General features: G+C 37.2%; 1 protein-coding gene across 1 annotated transcript in view; it reads right to left on the bottom strand.

Moving 5' to 3' along the window:
* The window catches only part of eif3m (eukaryotic translation initiation factor 3, subunit M), a 63,444-nt gene that overhangs the window by 24,874 nt on the left and 16,164 nt on the right, over positions 1-22,406 (bottom strand). Inside the window, exons 2-5 of the mRNA XM_028793876.2 lie at positions 20,472-20,604; positions 14,321-14,459; positions 11,599-11,722; positions 5,793-5,887 (exon numbers count right to left, since the gene is read on the bottom strand). Of these exons, the coding sequence (XP_028649709.1) occupies positions 5,793-5,887; positions 11,599-11,722; positions 14,321-14,459; positions 20,472-20,604 (491 nt within the window). The remainder of the gene's footprint in view (positions 1-5,792; positions 5,888-11,598; positions 11,723-14,320; positions 14,460-20,471; positions 20,605-22,406) is intronic.

The following is a 22,406-nucleotide window of genomic DNA, read 5'->3' as shown; positions in this document are numbered from 1 at the left end:
TGAATACAATAAGGACTGATTGATGTCATTTACAGTTAGGTCCATAAATATTTGGACAGAGACAACTTTTTTCTGATTTTGGTTCTGTACATTACCACAATTAATTTTAAATGAAACAACTCAGATGCAGTTGAAGTGCAGACTTTTAACTTTAATTCAGTGGGGTGAACAAATCGATTGCATAAAAATGTGAGGCAACTAAAGCATTTTTTTAACACAATCCCTTCATTTCAGGGGCTCAAAAGTAATTGGACAAATGAAATAACTGGAAATAAAATGTTAATTTCTAATACTTGGTTGAAAACCCTTTGCTGCCAATGACAGCCTGAAGTCTTGAACTCATGGACATAACCAGATGCTGGGTTTCCTCCTTTTTAATGCTCTGCCAGGCCTTTACTGCAGCGGCTTTCAGTTGCTGTTTGTTTGTGGGCCTTTGTGTCCGAAGTTTAGTCTTCAACAAGTGAAATGCATGCTCAGTTGGGTTATGATCAGGTGACTGACTTGGCCATTCAAGAATTTTCCACTTCTTTGCTTTAATAAACTCCTGGGTTGCTTTGGCTGTATGTTTTGGGTCAATGCCCATCTGTATCATGAAACGCAGCCCAATCAATTGGTCTGCATTTAGCTGGATTTGAGCAGACAGTATGTCTCTGAACACCTCAGAATTCATTTGGCTGCTTCTGTCCTGTGTCACATCATCAATAAACACTAGTGTCCCAGTGCCACTGGCAGCCATGCACGCCCAAGCCATCACACTGCCTCCACCGTGTTTTACAGATGATGTGGTATGCTTTGGATAATAAGCTGTTCCATGCCTTCTCCATACTTTTTTCTTGCCATCATTCTGGTAGAGGTTGATCTTGGTTTCATCTGTCCAAAGAATGTTTTTCCAGAACTGTGCTGGCTTTTTTAGATGTTCTTTAGCAAAATCCAATCTAGCCTTTCTATTCTTGAGGCTTATGAGTGGCTTGCACCTTGCAGTGCACCCTCTGTATTTACTTTCATGCAGTCTTCTCTTTATGGTAGACTTTGATATCGATACGCCTACCCCCCTGGAGAGTGTTGCTCACTTGGTTGGCTGTTGTGAAGGGGTTTCTCTTCACCATGGAAATGATTCTGCGATCATCCACCAATGTTGTCTTCCGTGGACGTCCAGGTCTTTTTGCGTTGCTGATTTCACCAGTGCTTGCTTTCTTTCTCAGGATGTACCAAACTGTAGATTTTGCCACTCGTAATATTGTAGCAATTTCTCGGATGGGTTTTTTCTGTTTTTTGCAGCTTAAGGATGGCTTCTTTCACCTGCATGGAGAGCTCCTTTGACCGCATGTTGTCTGTTCACAGCAAAATCTTCCACATGCAAGCACCACACCTCAAATCAACTCCAGGCCTTTTATCTGCTTAATTGATAATGACATAACGATGGACTTGCCAACACCTGCCCATGAAATAGCCTTTGAGTCAACTGTCCAATTACTTTCGAGCCCCTGAAATGAAGGGATTGTGTTAAAAAATGCTTTAGCTGTCTCACATTTTTATGCAATCGTTTTGTTCACCCCACTGAATTAAAGCTGAAAGTCTGCACTTCAGCTGCATCAGAGTTGTTTCATTTAAAATTCATTGTGGTAATGTACAGAACCAAAATTAGAAAAACTTGTCTCTGTCCAAATATTTATGGACCTAACTGTATATTAGGTAGAATGCCTAGAGGGAGCTGGGTGGTCTTGTGGCCTTGGAACCCCTGCAGATTTTATTTTTTTTCTCCAGCTGTCTGGAGTTTTTTTTTGTCCTCCCTGACCATCGGCCTTTACTTTTATTCTATGTTAATTAGTGTTCTCTTATTTTAATTCTTACTTCGTCTTTTTTCTCTTTCAAAGCACTTTAAGCTACATTATTTGTATGAAAATGTGCTATATAAATAAATGTTCTTGTTGTACCACTAGACACAAAGTAAGGTTGTATTTTGTATATTAGATTGGGGATTACTGTGCTGCAATTCACCGATTTTCTCCTGCCTTCTTGTTGTTTTTACCTTGTATTTCACGTCTGGAATAAACTAAGTACGTCCATACTTTTTCATATCAACTTGCAAAAGACAGCCTTCCGGGTATGGTAATTTAATTTTCCAGATCTGTCGCAACTTTAAAGCTTCTTGTGATTTCAAACTTCTCAGTTTTGGATTTTACAGGAGGGACTGGCAGTTCATTACAATCACAGAATGAATCCAAAGCCTCCATTCATTTATCGGGACTGTGCAGGACACTGTTAACAAATATTAATCTCATTATCTTTTCATCTCCTCTTACAAATGCATGACAACACAAGTTATAAGATTACACCTCATTGGTAACGTTATTTCAAAGCATGCACAAACCTTGTTCTGAACTAATTCCATAATGGGGTAACAGTACCATTTCTTTTTTTAAATAATTCTTTTTAAATAACAAGTATGATTCCTGTACTCCTGTGTGAACACAAAGAATTTACAGATATGACTTCTGCCATATTTCTTTTCAACATTTGTTGATGCAGTGCTGTAGCATCAACATTGGCAGCCATTCTTATATGAAGTTTTTACTCATGTTTTCACATATATTATTGTGCCTTCCAAAGTAATTTGTCAAATTGCAATCACGCATGAGAGCATTATCAAATTTCTCGGTACTACTAATACTGTAAAAAAAACAAAAAAAAAACAAAAAAAGCCGGTACCATTACTTATCAGTAAGTATTAGTTTAGTGAATCTCTAGCATGGACAATGTTGATGTTATGTATGCATGTTCTACATACATCCATAAGGGATTTATGAGTTTGAGAATGTTATGTTAGGAATATATATCTGCACAAGTCATGAATTTCAGCTGTCACTGAAAAAAAATGATATACAATGGTGTTTACACTGGACAGTTTTTGTAATCATGAATGAGGACATTCTCAAAATGCAGCAGAGTTCAGATTGTAGTTTACTTACAAGAAGTGATGATCAATAATACTAAATATGAATCAGCATGCATTCTGTGGTATTTATGGAAAAGTCATGCTAGAGCATTCATTCTACTGATTGTTAGGGAGAAAATTCTGTAAGACAAACTAATACTGAAACTTAATAAAGCAGCTTTATTTCAGAAACTAAACAGTTGGGGAGGTGGGAAGCAATAATTTTAAACAATTGTTAATATTCACAGATCAGAATAGTCAAAAGGGTAAAAATTAAATGGTTTCTCTGCCAAACAAAATCTAGTGATGTCACAACTTAGGATATGTGAATAGAATTGTGACAGTGAATTTTAAAAGTAGTTTTGATTAACATTTACCAAAATATAATAGTACTAAAGATAAACAAAAGTTATTACTAGTGTTTGCTGTTCTCGAGGGCCTGTTTGTTGTAGGTCAATGTTTCATATCCGTAACTTGCTCTTGAGAATACATAACACTGCAATAGTCACATCTTCAAATCCATAGTGAGGTCTCATTTTGTTTCCAAATAGCATCCTTACCTATTCAAATTTTAGTTTTAATGTGCCTTTCAAATCTACCACCATTTGTATTCCAGCTCCCAAGATACTTGTAACTATCTACCTGTTCCAGATGTATTCCATTTATTATGCTGCAGATATTTTCTATTCCTTTGGTGATTACAATGACTCTGGTTTTCTTCAGGTTGAGTTCCATTCCATATTCCTGTCCCTCGTGTATTATCTGCTCTATTATCTGTCACAGGCTTTTTGATAATTGATAAAGCACATTTCCCTGAATCTTTTGCACATTATATGCAGTTTGAAAATTGCTTTTGTCATATGTGTTCCTTTCCTAAAGCCCATTTGACTTTGAGATGTTTTCGTAATTGGTGTAATTCTGTTCTTTATCAGATGCAGCAGTATTTTCAGAGGATGTGAGATAAGGCTCATCATTTTGAAGTCATTGCAGCCTATGGCTTTAATTTTCTGCAGTGATTCCAAAATGCATTTGAAGAAGTCCTTGTTATCGTCTGTTATGTATATCAAATTGATCAATTTTGTCATAATCTGTAATCCTTTTGGTCCAAGCTGATACAGAAATTCACCTGGTGCTCCATCTGTACCTTCAGATTTGTTGTGCAGCAGTTTAGTTAAAATTTCTTTAATTTCATCTAAGCTGATAGTTTTTAGGCATTGTAATATTCCATATAGACTGTCTATATTCCACATATTCTAGCCATCTGTCAAGTACTTCTTCTTTATCGGTTAATAACTTGCACTTTTTATTCATTAATCCTTGTATGCCCTTTTTTGTTTGGCTAATTATTCAACTTTTTTATTTATAGAAAAGAGGGCTATGATTTTGTCTCTCTCATCTAGTTCTTGGCATTTTGAAAACTATTCAACTTTGGTCTCCCTACATTTCTTCTGCACCTGTCAGTGTAACCCCTTATACTTTTGTTCATCCTGCTCAGAGTTTCTGTACTTCTATCTTTTTCAGTGTCCAAAATTTCTCGGGTCATTTCCATTACCTTGTCTGCGCACAGCGTATCAGCCACTTCTGACTTACATTTCTTAAGCTGTGTCCACAGCTCTATACTGTCCCTTTGCTACATGGTGACTTTCATCTTCAGTCAGTATTTCCTCCATTGTTGCTGTGAATTCATTCCTACCTGCTCCACCACGCAGAACCACTCTGTTGCTTTACCTCTTAATTATCTTCAATTTTATCATTACAGTAGCTGCTACTGGATTATAATATGAACCAAAGTCTGCTCCTGGTCTCGATCTATTATTGTTAACACTCCTTAATTGCCAATATTCTAGAAGGATAAAATCTATTTGGTCAGATTATCTGGTGGTCAGCAGGTATATCTGGCTCCCTCCATCTGTTGAAACCAGCTTTTACTAAGTCATGTGAAAAGACTGCTGAGTTATTTCAGCATCCCACACAACAAATAGAACTCTAAAAAGAATGCATTGTAAAAAAAAAGGAAAATGTAAGTAAAAATGCTGTAGCCAAAAGCCCAGCTTAGCCCAAGCAAACAACAATATCAATACATTTGTGAATGTGGCACCACATGAGAAAACGTCAAAGAGAAATAAAATCACAAATCAACAAATTTGACTGGATATATAATTGCCTTCGTGCAATTACTTCTCACAAACAACCATTACTTAAGTGTACACAAAATGCAAAGGTGAAGTTGAATCTGACATAACAAAATTACAATTCTATTCAACAACAACCATGCAGTGACCAAAATCACCAATGGAACCCTTCAACCTCATCTGGGTGAAGTCTGCATTCTTCACTTGTCAGCACAGATTTTCTTCTAGATACTCCAGTTTTGGTCTTACATGCCCAAAGATGGCAGAGTTAGGTCAAATGGAGGTTCCAAATTGTGAGTGTGTTCATGAGCGAGTCCTGAGATGGACATGAGCTTTTCCACGTTATTTTATACCTTGTATTTACTACTTTCAGGAATTGCTCCACAAATCAATCACCCTGAATTCAATTAAGCGAGTTTTAGAATGTTATTATGCAATAAAATAATATGTCACTGAGTAGTCTGGATACATAACTACTACACAATATTAATATAAGTATGCAAAAACACTAAAACACACCCTGAATCCCTGCCTTGTGAATGTTGCTGTCACTATATGCTGTGAATGGATGCAGAGAGACATTCTTGTCAAACTGATATTTAGTTCCAAGATTTGTCAGGCTTGCAATATGTTTCAAAGCTCTGGAAGTGGCTTATGAAAATTAACTTAAGTATAATTTAAGAAGTCAACATAACAAATTAAGAATTATTCTAGAGAGATAATACCTTTTCTTGCAGTCCACAAGAGCCTCATAAACCAACCTCAACAGAGTATGCTTCTTTTCAATACTGAGATTCCAGTCTGTAATCCATTTGCGCACCTAATGGGAAATTTAAAATTAAAGTTAATGGCACGATAAGTTAAAGTAAAAACAGTTTATTTCAAACTTAGATGCTGCCAAAAATAGCAAAGATTTTGCAAATCTGCAGAAATACTTTGTGTAATCTAGGGTTTCAACTAACGGTTATTTTGATAAATGATCAATCTGACGATTATCAATTGATTGATTAGTTGTAAAAAATGTATTTGAAATTAAACTCAAACTGCATGAAACGGAGCTTTTCACACAATGAACAGGTTTGTATAAAATTTTCATAAATGTATTCTTTAAAAAATGAACTGCTTGTAGATTTTTTTAAACAAAATACAGGTTTTACACAACATTAATATAATAATAGTTCTTACATTATTATGTAATTATTCTTCTTCGTATGACTCAGGCGCCGCCGAGAGTGGCAGCCTTTTCAGCAGCTCCGTGTACGACTATTTTTCTACTTATTTATTTTTATTTATTTATTTTTCTACTTTTATTCTACTCTTTTTTATTGATCACTCCTATCACTTTATTTTATGAGGATTCGTTTCCTGGACACACTTACTTTTACAACGTGGGCATGGATTTTTACACGCCGAGACTCGTCTATTCAAGTACTCAACTTAGAGCGCTGAGAACAAATGCCAGTGCCGGAGTGGTACCCTATTTACCCAACAAGTTAAGAAGACGGTTTCGTGGAAGCAGAGCCGGCACTAAGCAAAAAATGAAGTGGCTTGCGAGAAAGTGGCGTTTTAAGCCCTCGGTGCCTTCTGTGATTCTGGGAAATGTGAACTCAATCTCAAATAAGATTAACGAACTGGCTGCGCTGGTGAAAAATGTCAGAACCTACAGAGAATGCAGTTTGTTGTGCTTTTGTGAAACGTGGCTAACTACCACCATCCCAGATGCTAACGTGGAGCTACCCGGGTTTAGCACAGTTAGAGCGGACAGAGATGCAAGTACCTGCGGGAAGCACAAAGGAGGAGGACTCGCTCTCAATGTTAATACACGGTGGTGTAACTCTGGACATGTTAATGTCAAAGTCTCCACTTGCTGCAGGGACATCGAACTGTTGGCCGTAAGTTTGCGTCCCTATTACTTGCCCACAGAGTTTGGACACGTCATTGCTGTTATTGTATACATTCCTCCTCGGGCGGACGTGGAGACAGCGCGTGACATCATCCATTCTGCTGTTGCTAAGTTACAAATGCAGCACCCTGAGGCGCTTGTGCTAATCGCTGGAGACTTTAGCCATGTGACGCTGGACAAAACATTACCTGCCTTCTCCCAGTATGTGGACTGTAATACCCGGGGAAATAAGACTATTGATTTACTGTATGCAAACGTTAAAGACGCATACAACGCCACCCCACTGTCTGCGCTTGGGAAAGCAGGTCATAACCTGGTTCTGCTTCAGCCTCACTACAAACCAAGAGTGAAGGTCCTACCTACAACTACACGCTCATTCAGGAAGTGGTCCCCTGAGGCAGATCAGGCTCTTAGAGAATGCTTTGGAACTACAGACTGGGATATCCTGCAGGGATCACATAGTGAGAACATTGAGGAGGTTGTTGACTGCACTACTGACTACATCAACTTCTGTATGGACATTGTAGTTCCAGTAAGAACTGTACGCTGCTATGCTAACAACAAGCCATGGATTACAAGTGACATCAAGGGTCTTTTGAACCAGAAGAAAAGGGCTTTTAAAGGCGGTGATCAGCATGAGCTCAAGCGCTTGCAGAAGGAAATCATAGTCCAGCTCAGGGCGGCGAAGGAGCAGTACAGGAGAAAGCTGGAGCAGAAGTTGCAGAATAACAGCATGAAGGAAGTGTGGGATGGGATGAAGATCATCACTGGCTGCAGCTCGAAGCGGGGTGCCACCATCGAGAGAGACGTGAAGAGAGCAAACCAAATGAACAACTTCTTCAACAGGTTTGACCACCCTAACCCACTCTCACCTCGGAGTACTGCACCCTCCACACATCCTTCTGCTGATACCAGCATAGGAGAGACATCCCCACCCATAATTACAACCGCGCAGGTGAGCAGAGAGCTGAGGAGACTTCGTGCCAGCAAAGCAGCGGGTCCAGATGGAGTATCGCCACGACTGCTGAAGGTCTGTGCATCGGAGCTGGGGGGTCCTCTACAGCGCATCTTCAACCTGAGCCTGGAACAAGGGAGAGTCCCGAGGCTTTGGAAAACATCTTGCATCACCCCAGTCCCAAAGGTATCACGTCCTAGCGAGCTGAATGACTTCTGGCCTGTTGCTCTGACATCACGTGATGAAGACCATGGAGAGGCTGCTGCTTCACCACCTTAGGCCACAGGTTCAACACGCCCTTGACCCTCTGCAGTTTGCATATCAGGAGAAGGTGGGAGCGGAGGATGCCATCATCTATATGCTACACCAATCCTTCTCCCACTTAGACAGGCAGTGGTGCTGTAAGAATTATGTTTCTAGACTTCTCTAGCGTCTTCAACACAATCCAACCTCTGCTCCTTAGGGACAAGCTGACAGAGATGGGAGTTGATTCATACCTGGTGGCATGGATCGTGGACTATCTTAAAGACAGACCTCAGTATGTGCATCTTGGGAACTGCACGTCTGACATTGTGGTCAGCAACACAGGAGCGCCACAGGGGACTGTACTTTCTCCGGTCCTGTTCAGCCTATATACATCGGACTTCCAATACAACTCGGAGTCCTGCCACGTGCAAAAGTTCGCTGATGACACTGCTATCGTGGGCTGCATCAGGAGTGGGCTGGAGGAGGAGTATAGGGACCTAATCAATGACTTTGTTAAATGGTGCGACTCAAACCACGTACAACTGAACACCAGCAAAACCAAGGAGCTGGTGGTGGATTTTAGGAGGCCCAGACCCCTCATGAACCCCGTGATCATCAAAGGTGACTGTGTGCAGATGGTACAGACCTATAAATATCTGGGAGTGCAGCTGGATGATAAATTAGACTGGACTGCCAATACTGATGCTCTGTGCAAGAAAGGACAGAGCCGACTATACTTCCTTAGAAGGCTGGTGTCCTTCAACATCTGCAATAAGATGCTGCAGATGTTCTATCAGACAGTTGTGGCGAGCGCTCTCTTCTACGCGGTGGTGTGCTGGGGAGGCAGCATTAAGAAGAAAGACACCTCACGCCTGGACAAACTGGTGAGGAAGGCAGGCTCTATTGTTGGCATGGAGCTGGACAGTTTAACATCTGTGGCAGAGTGACGGGCGCTCAGCAGGTTCCTATCAATTATGGAGAATCCACTGCATCCACTAAATAGTATCATCTCCAGACAGAAGACCAGCTTCAGCGACAGACTGCTGTCACTGTCCTGCTCCACTGACAGATTGAGGAGATCGTTCCTCCCCCAAACTATGCGACTCTTCAATTCCACCCGGGGGGGTAAACGTTAACATTTAACATTATACAAAGTTATTGTCTGTTTTTTACCTGCATTATTATCAATTACGTACGTACGTACGTACGTACCTACCTACCTACCTACCTACCTACCTACCTACCTACCTACCTATCTATCTATCACATTGAAAATAAATAGTAATAAACAGAACTGTAACACTGTAGCACTTCTTGATCAGAGTATGTAATGAATACACACACAAAAAAATTTCCTTAAAAACACAATAGTTTTCAATAAATTAACTAAACTCATAATGTGGCTTATGTATTCAGAATTGCATTAAATACACTTCAAAATTAAACATGAAATGTAAGGGTTTTTTCAGTTTCTGTAAAAGAGATGGTTTACTATCTGGTGGTTTAATATCTGGTTTAATATCTGACCAACAAGCTGTTGCATCATCATGACTATTACTTATTTATTTTTTTTGTAAATCTGCAGTAATGTTTGAAATTAGTTCAGCACAATGAACACTGTGGTCATATATTGGGGAAATGCCCTGACTATTCTCCGTTCTCTCTTTGCTACGTAACATGCCAAGTTTATTTTAACTGAAAATTTGTATCTTTTTATATGTCTAGAAACCTTTTACTTCTGCAGATTCTTTGGCACATTTGCTTGCAGCCAACACACTGTTGCAGCCTCCTGAATGTCATTTGCTGTTGGGAGTGTGCTGTTAGATCTTCAAGTTTGAAACTGTGTGATCCTGCCACAAAATCTGCTTTACCGACTAAAGTAGACTTGCTGTAAAGCAGTACTTGCACATTATTGTGTCTTCTTCCAGACTACAAAAGTCAGTTGAAGTCTGATAGCTAAATAGCCTGGAACTTTCACTTTTCCAGCCCGCTCCCATCTTTTCACTTGGAATGAGCGATATGCCGCTGCACTCTCAATGAGCTTTTGATTTCCTTATAAGACTAAAAAAATAAGTATTCTGCTCAGAAAGAGACTCGTTTCTTTGCATCCACATTACACGTGTTTGTAAGAGTGTAACGCAGCACCATAATTTAATCGAGTGACTGTGTGGTCAAAAAACACCCAAATATGGCAATTGAAAATCTGAACGTTTAATAGTTAGTGGCTAATGACACACTTTTTTTTTTAGTTGCCTATCATGAAATTCTACCGCATTTGCGGTGTTTTTTTTTTTTTTTTTTTTTTTTTGCATCGCAGAGGGCTGAACAATGACTTGAGTTTTGGTTTGAAGTGAGGAATAATTCATGTCATTATGCCTAGCCCAGTAAATACTGTGTTATGCATTTGTATCACATAACGCTGAAGTAACGTTCAACTTACTGGGGTGAAGACGAGCCTTCCTCCTCCAGAGAGTTTGGAACAGTATTTTTCCTTAATGTTTGTGCAGCTACATTGTGCTTGCGTGCCATAGGAGGTCATACCTACACATTTTGCAACTCACAACCTTTTTTACTGTGCTCAGAGTAAAGTTCTCACAACTCTGGAAGTCTTAGTATAGCACTACCTTTTATGATGCTTGCTTACTGTCTGCTTTTTTTGAAATGTGTTCACAACTTAATAAAGCAGTGATGCAAATGCACAGCACAACATACTTAACCTAATGAAGTAATTAACTAGTCAAAGAAACTGGTCATTACCAATGTTTTCAATAATTGATTATTGTTGATTATAATGATTAGCTGTTGCAGCCCTGGTGTAATCCAAAGTTACATACTACCGATTCCAAAAACTAAAGCCTAAAACCATGTTATCCACATCAAACTTGATAACTAATTTGCAATTTATCCTGCAATACTAACCTTTTCTAACACCTATATAAAATTAGTAGTATATTTGATATATCTAAAGTTATATCACTTCAATAATAGCTTACCTAAACTCAAGCTATAATCCATGCTAAATGGAAACAAAGTAAAGATATTTCTGTGTTGTCTTTTGGGTTTTTGACCAATTCTCTTTGGCAACTTAAGTCTGTCTGTTAAATTCCTTTAGTTATATAATCCAGGAAATGCTGTAATGTCATTAATTATTTTTCGAATGCATATTTTTCACTTTAGGTTTGAATTCTGTGTAATATTTCCCTATTTCCCACATAAAGTACAGTTTGCAGGATCTCTCATACTCATTTGATAGTATAATATACAATTACAGCTAATGGATCACTATACCATATTACAATAGAAACATTGTTAAATCAGTTTTACATTGTTAGATTTTTCTGCATTTAACTTGAGACATAAATTTTACTTTGTTTAGGAATAAATACCTTTTTTAAATTAATTTAATATAATAGCATTTTATAAATACCTGGTCAAGATCAGTTGGAATGAAAGAAATTGCATTGCAGGTGGCTGCCACTTTGATTAGGCTACAGTACACGGTATATCTTACAGGTGTATTCTCCTCCATTCCATGGAAGAGGTTGCTTAACCTATAAAATAATATTTTTACAATTATTGAACACCCAAACACCAGACTAACACAACACACACTTTTCTTGAATATTGTTGAAAAATGTATTAATTCCAACTGCTCAAAAACAAACACTCAGAGCTTAAATGCCAAACAGTTGAATTTGTGACATCTCTTCTGTTCCAAAGTTTTCACACAGGGCTGTACAGTATTGCCAGTGTTTTAACAATAGCCAAAATATTGAAGCTTGATGCCATATAGTTGGACGATTGTACAGTACTAGTGACTAAAAGGGCTGCACCAATACTACAGGAAGCTGCGGAATAGCTAAACAGCCCTTTTCTTATTGAATGAATATGTAACAGCTTGTGGGAAACTGCAGCCGTCTAATGATTATTTGTGGATTTCGAGAAGACTTATGACTGTATACCATGTAGTATCCAGAGACAGTGCATGAAGGTCACAAAGCAACCGATGGATGTCATTTTTACTTGGAATTTTCACAACATTGTATCTGCACATGTTGTATGAAGCTGAACTATAAAACTGCAAAAGGTATATTTCATTTCTTTTCCTGTTTATAACATTCAAAAGGAAGATGACAAGGCACTGCCGAGGTTCTCTGCATTCAGTTTGGAAACCTAAGAGTTGCATTTTTAACATTTTCAGAGGGTGTGGTTTTCTTGGCCTCACTTGTGATAAAGTGGATTGGTTCTTAGACAGCAGCCCCAGATCTAAAGTAGTAATCTCAATTTGCCAGACAGTCATGGTAAAACAACAGCTATGTACCTAGACAAAGCGTAAGCTTTACATATCAGTTTAAATGTTCACTTTCATATAAAGGTAATAAGCTTTGGATAGTGACTGAAAAATTGAACTTAGGGTTAGAATGAGTTGAAAAAGTGGTTTCTGCAAAGGGTTGCTTAACACTTTTTTTGAGATGGAGCACTAAACTCAAGGAAGGGAAGACCGAGACAAATTGCTCCTCCTTTGAAGTGACAATTGTCACTGGAGGTGGTTTGGGCATTTAGTAAGGATGTACCTGGGTGTTCCTCATATTATTAAAGCTGACTCACTGCAGGGGGACCTAGAGTATATCTGAGAAATGCAGAAAGTATTTCCTCTCTCAGCTCAATTCTTATAATCCATTCTTGTTATCCACAGGGGTTAAATTCCTAAAAAAAACAGTAATCACAGATACTGAAGCATTGATCAAATGGGGAAAAATGGAGTTAAGATTACAGTGTACTCTATTCAGAATAAACGTGCACTGCCCATTATACATAACATTGAGTGTCAGCTCACCACAATGAGTCCCATCCCATACACCCTGCAGCCTACCCCTACAGGCTCACCTATGGAAAATTTGTAATGACTTTTACTTCAAGACAGTCAAGTTTGTCTTCTCTGCCAGAGGCCACAAGTGACCACAGCAGAGCCAATCCTAGTAACTCACTAAACCATCCAATCAGTAGAAGTAAAGGGCAGGGCTTAATCAGTGTGAGTTGATGACCCACACTTACTAGGAATTCTTCATTAACAACTGGAAGCCCTAGTCCCCATCATGAATGGGGCTCAATGGCTCACCCATACCGCTTGGCAGAGGGTAGACACGCATTGATGTTTTCAGTGTAATACACATGCAGCCCAGAACATTTAAGGTTGTCACAGACCATTTATTGCTCAATCTTGCCAATCACTGCTGTGCGATGGGTTCCTCAGAATTTTGTTTTCTACTCTACATGGCTGCGAATAAGCATAATCTGACCACAAGTATGGGCTGAATGGGTTAAACTTTCATTATAGCAGATAAGTGAATCTGCAGGAATGAAAACCACAAAAACTAACTTTGTTTTCTATTCTGCTATGTAATGATTTGCTCCAAAAGAGACACTATACATGTAAGCAAGCTTAAAAAATGTTTAAAGATTTATCACATGTTAAGGAAAAACAATTTTCAGATAAATTTTTTTACATTTAAATAAATATAATTTAGAATGATAATAAAAATATCTGCAAAGTGCACAAATACATAAAATGTAAATATATAATTCTGCATGATTGTCATACATAGTTTTTAATTTTTTAAATAGAGATGTCATGTATTTATGGTAGTGCTCTCTCATGCTTGCAGCTTTGTGATAGCTACACAATAATGAAGCTGTTTTTTGTTTTTTTTTAAATGTATGGTCCTTGATAGCTTTAACTGCCTATAATAAAAGAGTTGGTGCCATTATTGTTGAGTGCATTTTTTGAAAGGCTTCTGACATTTGTAAAAATACATTAAAGACCATAACCAAAAGAGAGACAGATAAATGAAATAAAATCAAATAAGCAGGCTAAATTCTACCTTGTTTTTAGTACACCAAGGCAACAACTTGATTTTAAACAAGTGACACTACTTAAGGATGAAATGTTTTGAGTGGTTGCTACATATAAATGTGCATCTTTAAAGTAAAATTAAAAAAAAAACTAATAACATTCTTAACTTTTAATAAAAACAGTATGTAAAATTATTAAAAAAAAAAATACAAGCTAACACATATACAAATAGAAACCAAGGATGAAGAAATTAAAATTAGCTGTAAATAATGAATTAAAATCAACGTTCACTCACAACTGCATTCTGAGTGATGGTCGTTCCCCCTCTCTAAATGTCACCAGTTTTTCACAGAGACTTTCAATCAAAGCTTCCTGTTTCTCAGGTTCAAGGATCAAAAGCAGAGAAACAACACTGTTCATCACGCTTTCTACATCTGTAAAGTTTAAAGGGAATAAAAAGAAATTCACTGTAAAAAAGATTAACTATTAAAAAGTGTTTTGCTAAAATTTCAACCTAAGCCAATAATTATTGCAATCATGTCCACCTGTTTTTTCCAGTAAATGATTTCAAAATTGCTACCCACATCTATAGATATAGTAATACACCTAAGGCACAGACTAAGAATCTTAGGTAAGTTACTGCAATCATATCTAAAATTCCAATTCACACTTAAAATCACAGACTACCTGATAATACTTAACATCCTGTGTATATTAAAATGAAATGGTCATGTAATCAGCAGGCACTTAAAATTTTTTTTACTTAACTTTATACATTTTATTTTGGCAACATTTTTTTTTCCTTCAAATTCCTGTTCTTCTACTTAGATACAGTGCCTTCCATAATGTTTGGAAAAACACACATTTCTCCTTGATTTACATCCTCTGCTCCACAGTTTAAAATACAAATCAAACAATTCAGACGTGATTAAAGTGCACATTGCACACTTTAATTTAAGGGTATTTGCATATACTGTATGTTTTATTTGAGGGGAAATGTTGTCAACTGATTGTAAAGAATGGTAGTTTGTTTTACCATACACTAGGTTCTGGCATTGTGTTACTCTGTCCGGTATGGTTAGCTTGTATCATTAACAAAACAACCAGACTTCCATTTCCTAAAATACACCCAATTCATAATGCAGTTTAAGAAGACTTTTGTACCTTCCTGCTCTATTCTTTGATAAATGGATGTTCTATGAATAGAATTTTAAATACTTCTACAGCAAGCCAAAAGTATCATTCTTCTCCCGATTCTGTTGAATTTTAAGTCTCCATTATAGAAAACAAATGTCTTCTTTTCTCACTTATGACAATGAAAAAAACTTGCAATATTTCTGGTTTTCCTTTATTATTAAATAGCTCAAAATTGCTATTTAAAAGAGCATTTTCACAAGTATTCACAACTAGCTACCTTAGCCAACACACAATGTCAAACACAGTCTGCATGTTTAAGTGGCTATTGCTTGACAAACATACAATGGAAAATAGGTATTAAAGCTACCAGTATTATATCTTTGATGCATCTGTAAAGAAAAGGACCCCATATAGTTTAATTCAGTATGTTATTTCTTGACCACTGGGTCCTGTAAGCAATTTGTAACTAGTATCCAGCACTACAAACTTATTCAGATTACATCCAAATCTACATCCCACCAACTGTGTGTGAGATTTGCTGCATATTGTTTGTTAGCTTTGTTGCTTCCTGATAATCTTAACAATTTTCGGACTATTTCCCACTTACCTTTTCTGTCAAAAGTTCTTATGAGTATTGTAGCTTCCCAACTCACCAACTACTTAACTTGTAATAATTTAATGGAACCCTTTCAGTCTGGTTTCAGGGCACAGCACAGCTGTGAAACTGCTCTGCTACGGATAACCAATGATTTGCTTATGGCAGCAGTCTCTGGACAAACCAGCATATTAATTCTATTAGACCTGAGTGCAGCATTTGACACTGTCAGACATGACATTCTACTGTCCAGAATGGAGAGCATGCTGGGTATCTCTGGTACTGCCCTCCAGTGGTTCAAGTCCTACCTGACTGATAGGCAAAAGTTTGTTAGTCTTGGCAACGCCAGTCACACAAGGAGTTCCTCTGGGCTTTGTCCTCGGTCCTCTGCTTTTCTGTATTTATATGCTTCCCCTTGGCCATATTATTTATAGTTTTGGACTGTGTTGTTTTTATGCAGACGATACTCAACTCTATTTCAATGTTAAAAGTGGAACTTCATTAGAGCTTTCTCAGCTCACAACTTGCCTCACTGAAATTAAAACCTGGATGGAGCAGAACTCTTTAAAATTAAATTGCAACAAAACTGAACTCCTGCAAATTGGGACCAAAGTGCAACTTAATAAAATGAGCTCCCTCCCAGTCAATCTTGGCGGTGATCTCATCAGACCTGCCTCAAGTGCAAAGAATCTTGGTGTCATTTTTGATTCCTGCCTTTCTTATTCCGCCCACATAAATCACATTAAGAAACATTCTTACTTTCACCACTGTAACATATCGCGTGCTCGCTCCTTCCTCTCCTTTTCTAACGCTGAGAAACTTGTCTATGCTTTATCACATCCCGCATCGATTATTGTAATTCCCTACTGGCAGGTACTCCTTCTAATCTTTTATCACAGCTCCTGCTTATTCAAAACTCGGCTGCAAGAGTCCTTACACGGACCAGCGGCAGCGAGCACATAACACCCATCCTGCTTCGCCTTCACTGGCTCCCTGTGTCTTACAGAATTGAATATAAAATTTTACTAATAACCTACAAAGCCTTAAACGACCTTGCGCCAAACTACATCAGTGACCTTCTCCATCACTATGTGCCTGTCCGCCCACTAAGGTCCTCTGATTCTTGTTGTGCCCCACACTAATCTACACTCCATGGGTGACAGGGCCTTCAGCTGCATAGCGCCCAGACTCTGGAATGACCTACCGAAATTAATTAGATCAGCTGACTCCATGAATTCTTTTAAAAAACAACTCAAAACTCATCTGTTCAGGAAGACTTTTAGCTCTACTTGACCTTATTACTCTTCTTTCAGTTTACCTCTATGTCAAGATGCTCATGTAACCTGTGTGTGTGTGCGCACTAGACCATCAATTATGTTGTCTGTTAGGCTTTTCTCTGAATTTACTATCTTACTCTTCATTTATTTATTTATCTGGTTTAGTACAATGCTATGAACTGTATACCCTGCCGTTCTTTCTTAAACTCTGTGAAGTGCCTTGAGCATGGGAAAGGCGCTATATAAATAAAATGTATTATTATTAAAAATCTCTTCTAAAAATAAGGAAGAAATACGTAAGGATCGTTACAACACAACATTTAGTTGCTTCATTTGTGAAACATTACCAGACTCCTAATGCTTTGATTTATATAAAAGAGAGATGAATCTTAGTTTCTACTGGAATCAAGGACCAAAAAGCTTCATAGGTAGAAGAAAAAAAAAAAAAGAATCACAAACAATACAGTCTGGGTCTCATGTGTATTATAGGCATTGAGGTGTGTCTCAGATTCTCGCTTTTTTTGAAACACACCACTTGGTATACACAGAGAAGTATGCTTTTGTAAAGGGTAGTGTTTTAAAGTATCCTCTTTGTTTGAAGGATGGATTTTTCACCCCCTTCTTTTAAGCAGCAGTGCATGAGTCACAAGCACTTCATGCTTTGTACAGCCAAAACATAAAACTAGTAGTAATAATATTAAAATTCATGTAAAGTACCAGTGTACATGGTGTCTTTAGATCTTTAAATTTACCTACAAATATAATTGAATATATACTTACTTTTAACTTGAATATTCAAAGTTCTATATTTAGCTAATTTGACAGCCACAGTGTGTTTACTGATTTCAAAACATTTTACTTCTTACATTGATGAACCTCCAAATGTCTCCATAAACTCAACAAATTTCACAAATTCAGTCTTTTGCCAGATGATTTTGTAGCAATTAACTTGATTGCTATCAGCAGTGCCATCAACTGCACATCTCTTCGAGATGGCACTGCTGTTAACATATTACATATTATCATCCACTTCAAAGCATTTTTAAAGCAGCAACATGTGCGGAGTAATTGGAGTGTCTAGTCAAGGCAGAAGTTTTCAAATACTGTAAATTTCATTTTGGAATGAACATGGTATATACAGTGGCTCATTTAATCACCATTGTGCTGTAACTAACTCGTAAGCTTTGGTAATTGTTATTATATTAAAAGTAAAATGGTTAGCACTTGTAGCTGACTGACCATATCATCACACAAGCTCAAAACATGCACAACTCATGCATCTTAGTTTCGAAAACTTGCACTATACCTGGATAAAATTGAGGCTCAAGCTTTGTAAATATAATACTTCACATGCACTAAATTCTAAGTTCTATTACCAAAATGGTATTTCAACAAAAACAAGCAATTGTATCTTTTGATTCAAAACTGCTGAAATAAATGCATAGCTTATTACACTTGAAATATCGGTGATCAACATGAAATTATGAATGTTTTATTTTTTGTATCGAATTGTTTTAATTTTTATTAAGACTTGGTCAAACAAAAAAGTAACTTTCCAATGTTTATTTTTTGTCAAGTCAGCAGCCAACTAAGATAAACACTGCATGTGAAATTATGTGTTGACTGAGGCACATAAAGTGAGAACTGCTGACATTGAAATGGCTATTTAAAATTGTGATTTTAAAGCCCTTATAATAATAATAAAAGGAAATCAGAAATACAGCATTTATTTACATCTGTCTAGAGAGAAAGGCAGAACACATCCTGGAAGTGACATGCAAAAAGAGATCCATAAAATACCACAACACTCCAGTGTGTGGCTTAACACAATGCCATAATTAGAGAGATGTGAAACAACCGTTCTTTAAATTCTGAAGTTGTTTTTGCCTTCAAAGAAATTTTTTAAACACACTTCAGTTATAGCTGAATAGTGATATTTGATCTCGCAGCCCTACTTCTTGAAAGATATATGGCTGAGTAAGGGCCATTGCTTCACTGTGCACTTTGTCGTCACTCACACTTTCGGATCCTGCTTAGATAGCCGGCAGTGGAAGACATAAAAACAGCAATTCCACAAAGACCTCTAGTTCAAGGCATATTTAAAAAAAATATGAATAATTAACAGAAATATCTGTTGACCAATGTTTAGTGATGACATCATCAATAATGTCAAAAAATACATGATTTGTGCATGCCTGAAGTGGACGATTATGTAACCAGCCAGCTTTGTCTTGCAATCATTTCAAGTTGCAGCATGATACATTTGAGGCCATAATATATAATATGAGCTTAAATTTGCATTCATAATTTGAATGTAATGGAGAGGGCAATTGTTGTCTATCCAACAATCAATTTCTTTCCTAACTGGTTTTACCCAGTTAGGGTTGCAAGGTCTAGGCACCCATTCTGGCTGCCCTAGTCACAAGAAAGTGAAAACTGAGAAAAGCATGGATATCTTTGTACCTGTGACTAGTTTAAAGGTTAATTCCGGTGTTAAATTATTTAGTGTTTCAAAACTTCCATATTGGCCAGTCATTTGTGTAGCTCACCTCATATTTGAAGAACAAGGCAAATCTAATGATATGACATATAAAACGCTAAAAGAAGGATACAATAGTAGAGATATGAAGTTAGTAGAGCTGCGAAAAGAACATTTCATAAAAAAATAAAAGGGGTTTTGAAGTCACAGTAACATGAATTATTATAACAACTAAAACGTGAGAAACAGTAAAATTTCAAATAACATGAATGTGAATGATACAGGAGTGAATTAAATGTACTGTAGTTTACATTTACAAGTGTATTAACAATGACAACCCCTGATTTCTTATACTGTATGAGGCATCTTGAAAATAAAGCAAAGGCTTATTTACAGGAATTCTGAAATAACTGATTATTAAGCATTTGACAAGTTTGATTTTACAAAGGTTAAAAGATTGGAAAATTTACAAGAGGTGAGATTTGGAAAATTAAAGCATCAAGAGTTTGTGATATTTTACTTTAAATATTTATCTACAGCACTGTTAGCCAACCAATACCTCCTTCATATATTGATATACACATAAAAATCACAACAGAAAATGGCACAAACCTGACAAAAAAATTGATTTGATGATAAAACTCAGTTGAAAAGTGTGTTGTTGCAAAAGCATTGTTTATGTAAATTTATTAAGCTTTGCATTTATAACAACAATGGGATAGAAGTACATTTAAACACAAATGCGTTCAGGAGTCAAATTTGAGTTCTGATAAGTATGATCTCTTCCACTTTTTTTAGTTATTTGCGTAATATTCAATTTATTGTTACCTTGCTGTGGTAGTGAATGCTATGAAAAGAGTGGACTTAAATTGTAATTTCTACAGAAAGCAAGGATGAGACTGATCAGCCAGTTCCAGTGGGACTGTCACCACAGCCAAAATAATAAAACACAACAAACCTTTGTCATCTTCCTTCAGACAGACATCACATGCCTCTATTATCTGAGCCAAATCCACATGCAGACCACCATCAGAGTTTTCTTCAGAGATTTCAGCCCCTTTGGATTTCAAGTAAGCTCGAAGCTCAGAAGCCTAAAAAATAGTCACCATATAACAGATAAATTTTATTAATACTAAACTGAATTAAAAAAAAAAAAAAAAAAATTTTAATAATCCTCACTAGGCCTAGTCTTGTAACAAGGCTCAGGAAATCAAATAATACATTAGTATTCCGGAAATATAACTTTAACTTCCATACTATGCCAATTGGGATTCTTAAATACCTTTAAAACAGTAATAGCTAAATACATGTAAAATTCAGAACAATTACTATTAATAATAATTGTTAGTCTTGGCAACAGTATGTCCAGTTCAGCTCCAGTTACACAAGGAGTTTCTTAAGGCTCTGTCCTAGGCCGTCTGCAGTTCTGTATCTACGTACATGCTTCACCTTGGCCATATTATTCATAGCTATAGACTGGTTTGTCATTTTTATGCAGAGGATCTATTTCAGTATTGAATGAGAAAATTCACCAGAGATGTCTCAGGTCATAACTTGCCTCAATGAAGTTAAAATCTGGAAGGAACATAACTCTTTAAAATTAAACTGCAGCCAAATAAAAAAAGCCAAACTCATGCTAATTGGTACTAAAGCTTTGCTTAGTAAAATGAGTTCCTTTTCAATCAACCTTGGTGATAATAATATCAGACCTCCATCTTCTGCAAGGAATCTTGGTGTGATTTTTACTTTCTCCCTTTCTTATTCTACCCACATACATCTAGGGCTGCAATGATTAGTCGACGTAATCAACGACGTCAAATCCTTAATGCATCATAAACAGAATCTTCAATAGAGGCTCCAGTCACAAAGAACCACATTGGTTTTTGTAACTGCAATGCACTACATGAATGTCTGGGAGCAGTATCGTTTGTTATTGTTTGTCAAGACTGCACTTAGTCTGACGAGAAGAAGAATGTATAGGAAAATAAACGTAGATGCAATGGCGAGTCGAATAGAGGAAGGGAAAGGAGATGGAAAAAAATTGAGACAGAAACTTTCTAAAGTGTGGGAGCACTTCACATAAAAAGAAAAAAAAAATTGAAGATTATGCAAAGCGGAGCTTTCTTTTAATGGAAGCACCACCACGATGCATGAGCATCTGAAACTCAAGCATCCTGGAGCTATGATGCCGCCATCTCTTGAGAATTTTTGCTGGCGCTGTTAGTTAATTAGTTAGGGTCAGATCAGGAGGGGAGGGAGAACGTGAACGAGACTGAGAAAATAAAAGTGAAAAAGCTAACTTTTACAAGTAACAAATTGTGCTATAACAAGCTTGACCTGGCGGTGATCAAAGCACATTTACTGTGCAAGGCATGTACGGGGTCCACTGAGAAAAGAGCATTCATGGCTCACCTTGCAGAGGAACATTCTTTCCTCTGCATGTCCTGGAGTCTTGTGCAGACCGGGCAAGGTCGGGGGAGAAAAAAAAAAAAACGCGGTCACTGATTACAACCGCAAGAAGGAACGCAAAAGAATATGAATAATGTTGCATCCATGCCACAATGTTTTCCAAAATGTACTATAAGGTCATAAAATGAATAATTCCAAATATCATATATATCTATGTCTCTGTTTTTTTGTCAGTGCGGCTTAAAACATCACGGGCCATAAGGTGCATACTAATTCAGCGTAAGCAGGAACACTCAATAAAACTGAATAAAAAAAAATCAAGTGACAATGAGATACAAATAAGGCAGATTCACCAGCATTTGTGTCAGCTTTTACCTATCCAGATCAGAGAATTTCCAGTTCGATTGTCTCAAAACAATCTCTACTACTCACAAATACAGTTATTCCCAGTTTCAGACAAAAAGTAACAGCGTCAGATTCCTGG

This window comes from Erpetoichthys calabaricus, chromosome 2, assembly GCF_900747795.2.
Source record: "Erpetoichthys calabaricus chromosome 2, fErpCal1.3, whole genome shotgun sequence".
NCBI classification, from domain to species: domain Eukaryota; kingdom Metazoa; phylum Chordata; class Cladistia; order Polypteriformes; family Polypteridae; genus Erpetoichthys; species Erpetoichthys calabaricus.
The sequence above is the reverse complement of the archived record's forward strand: the minus strand, read 5'-3'. Positions and strand labels throughout refer to the sequence as shown.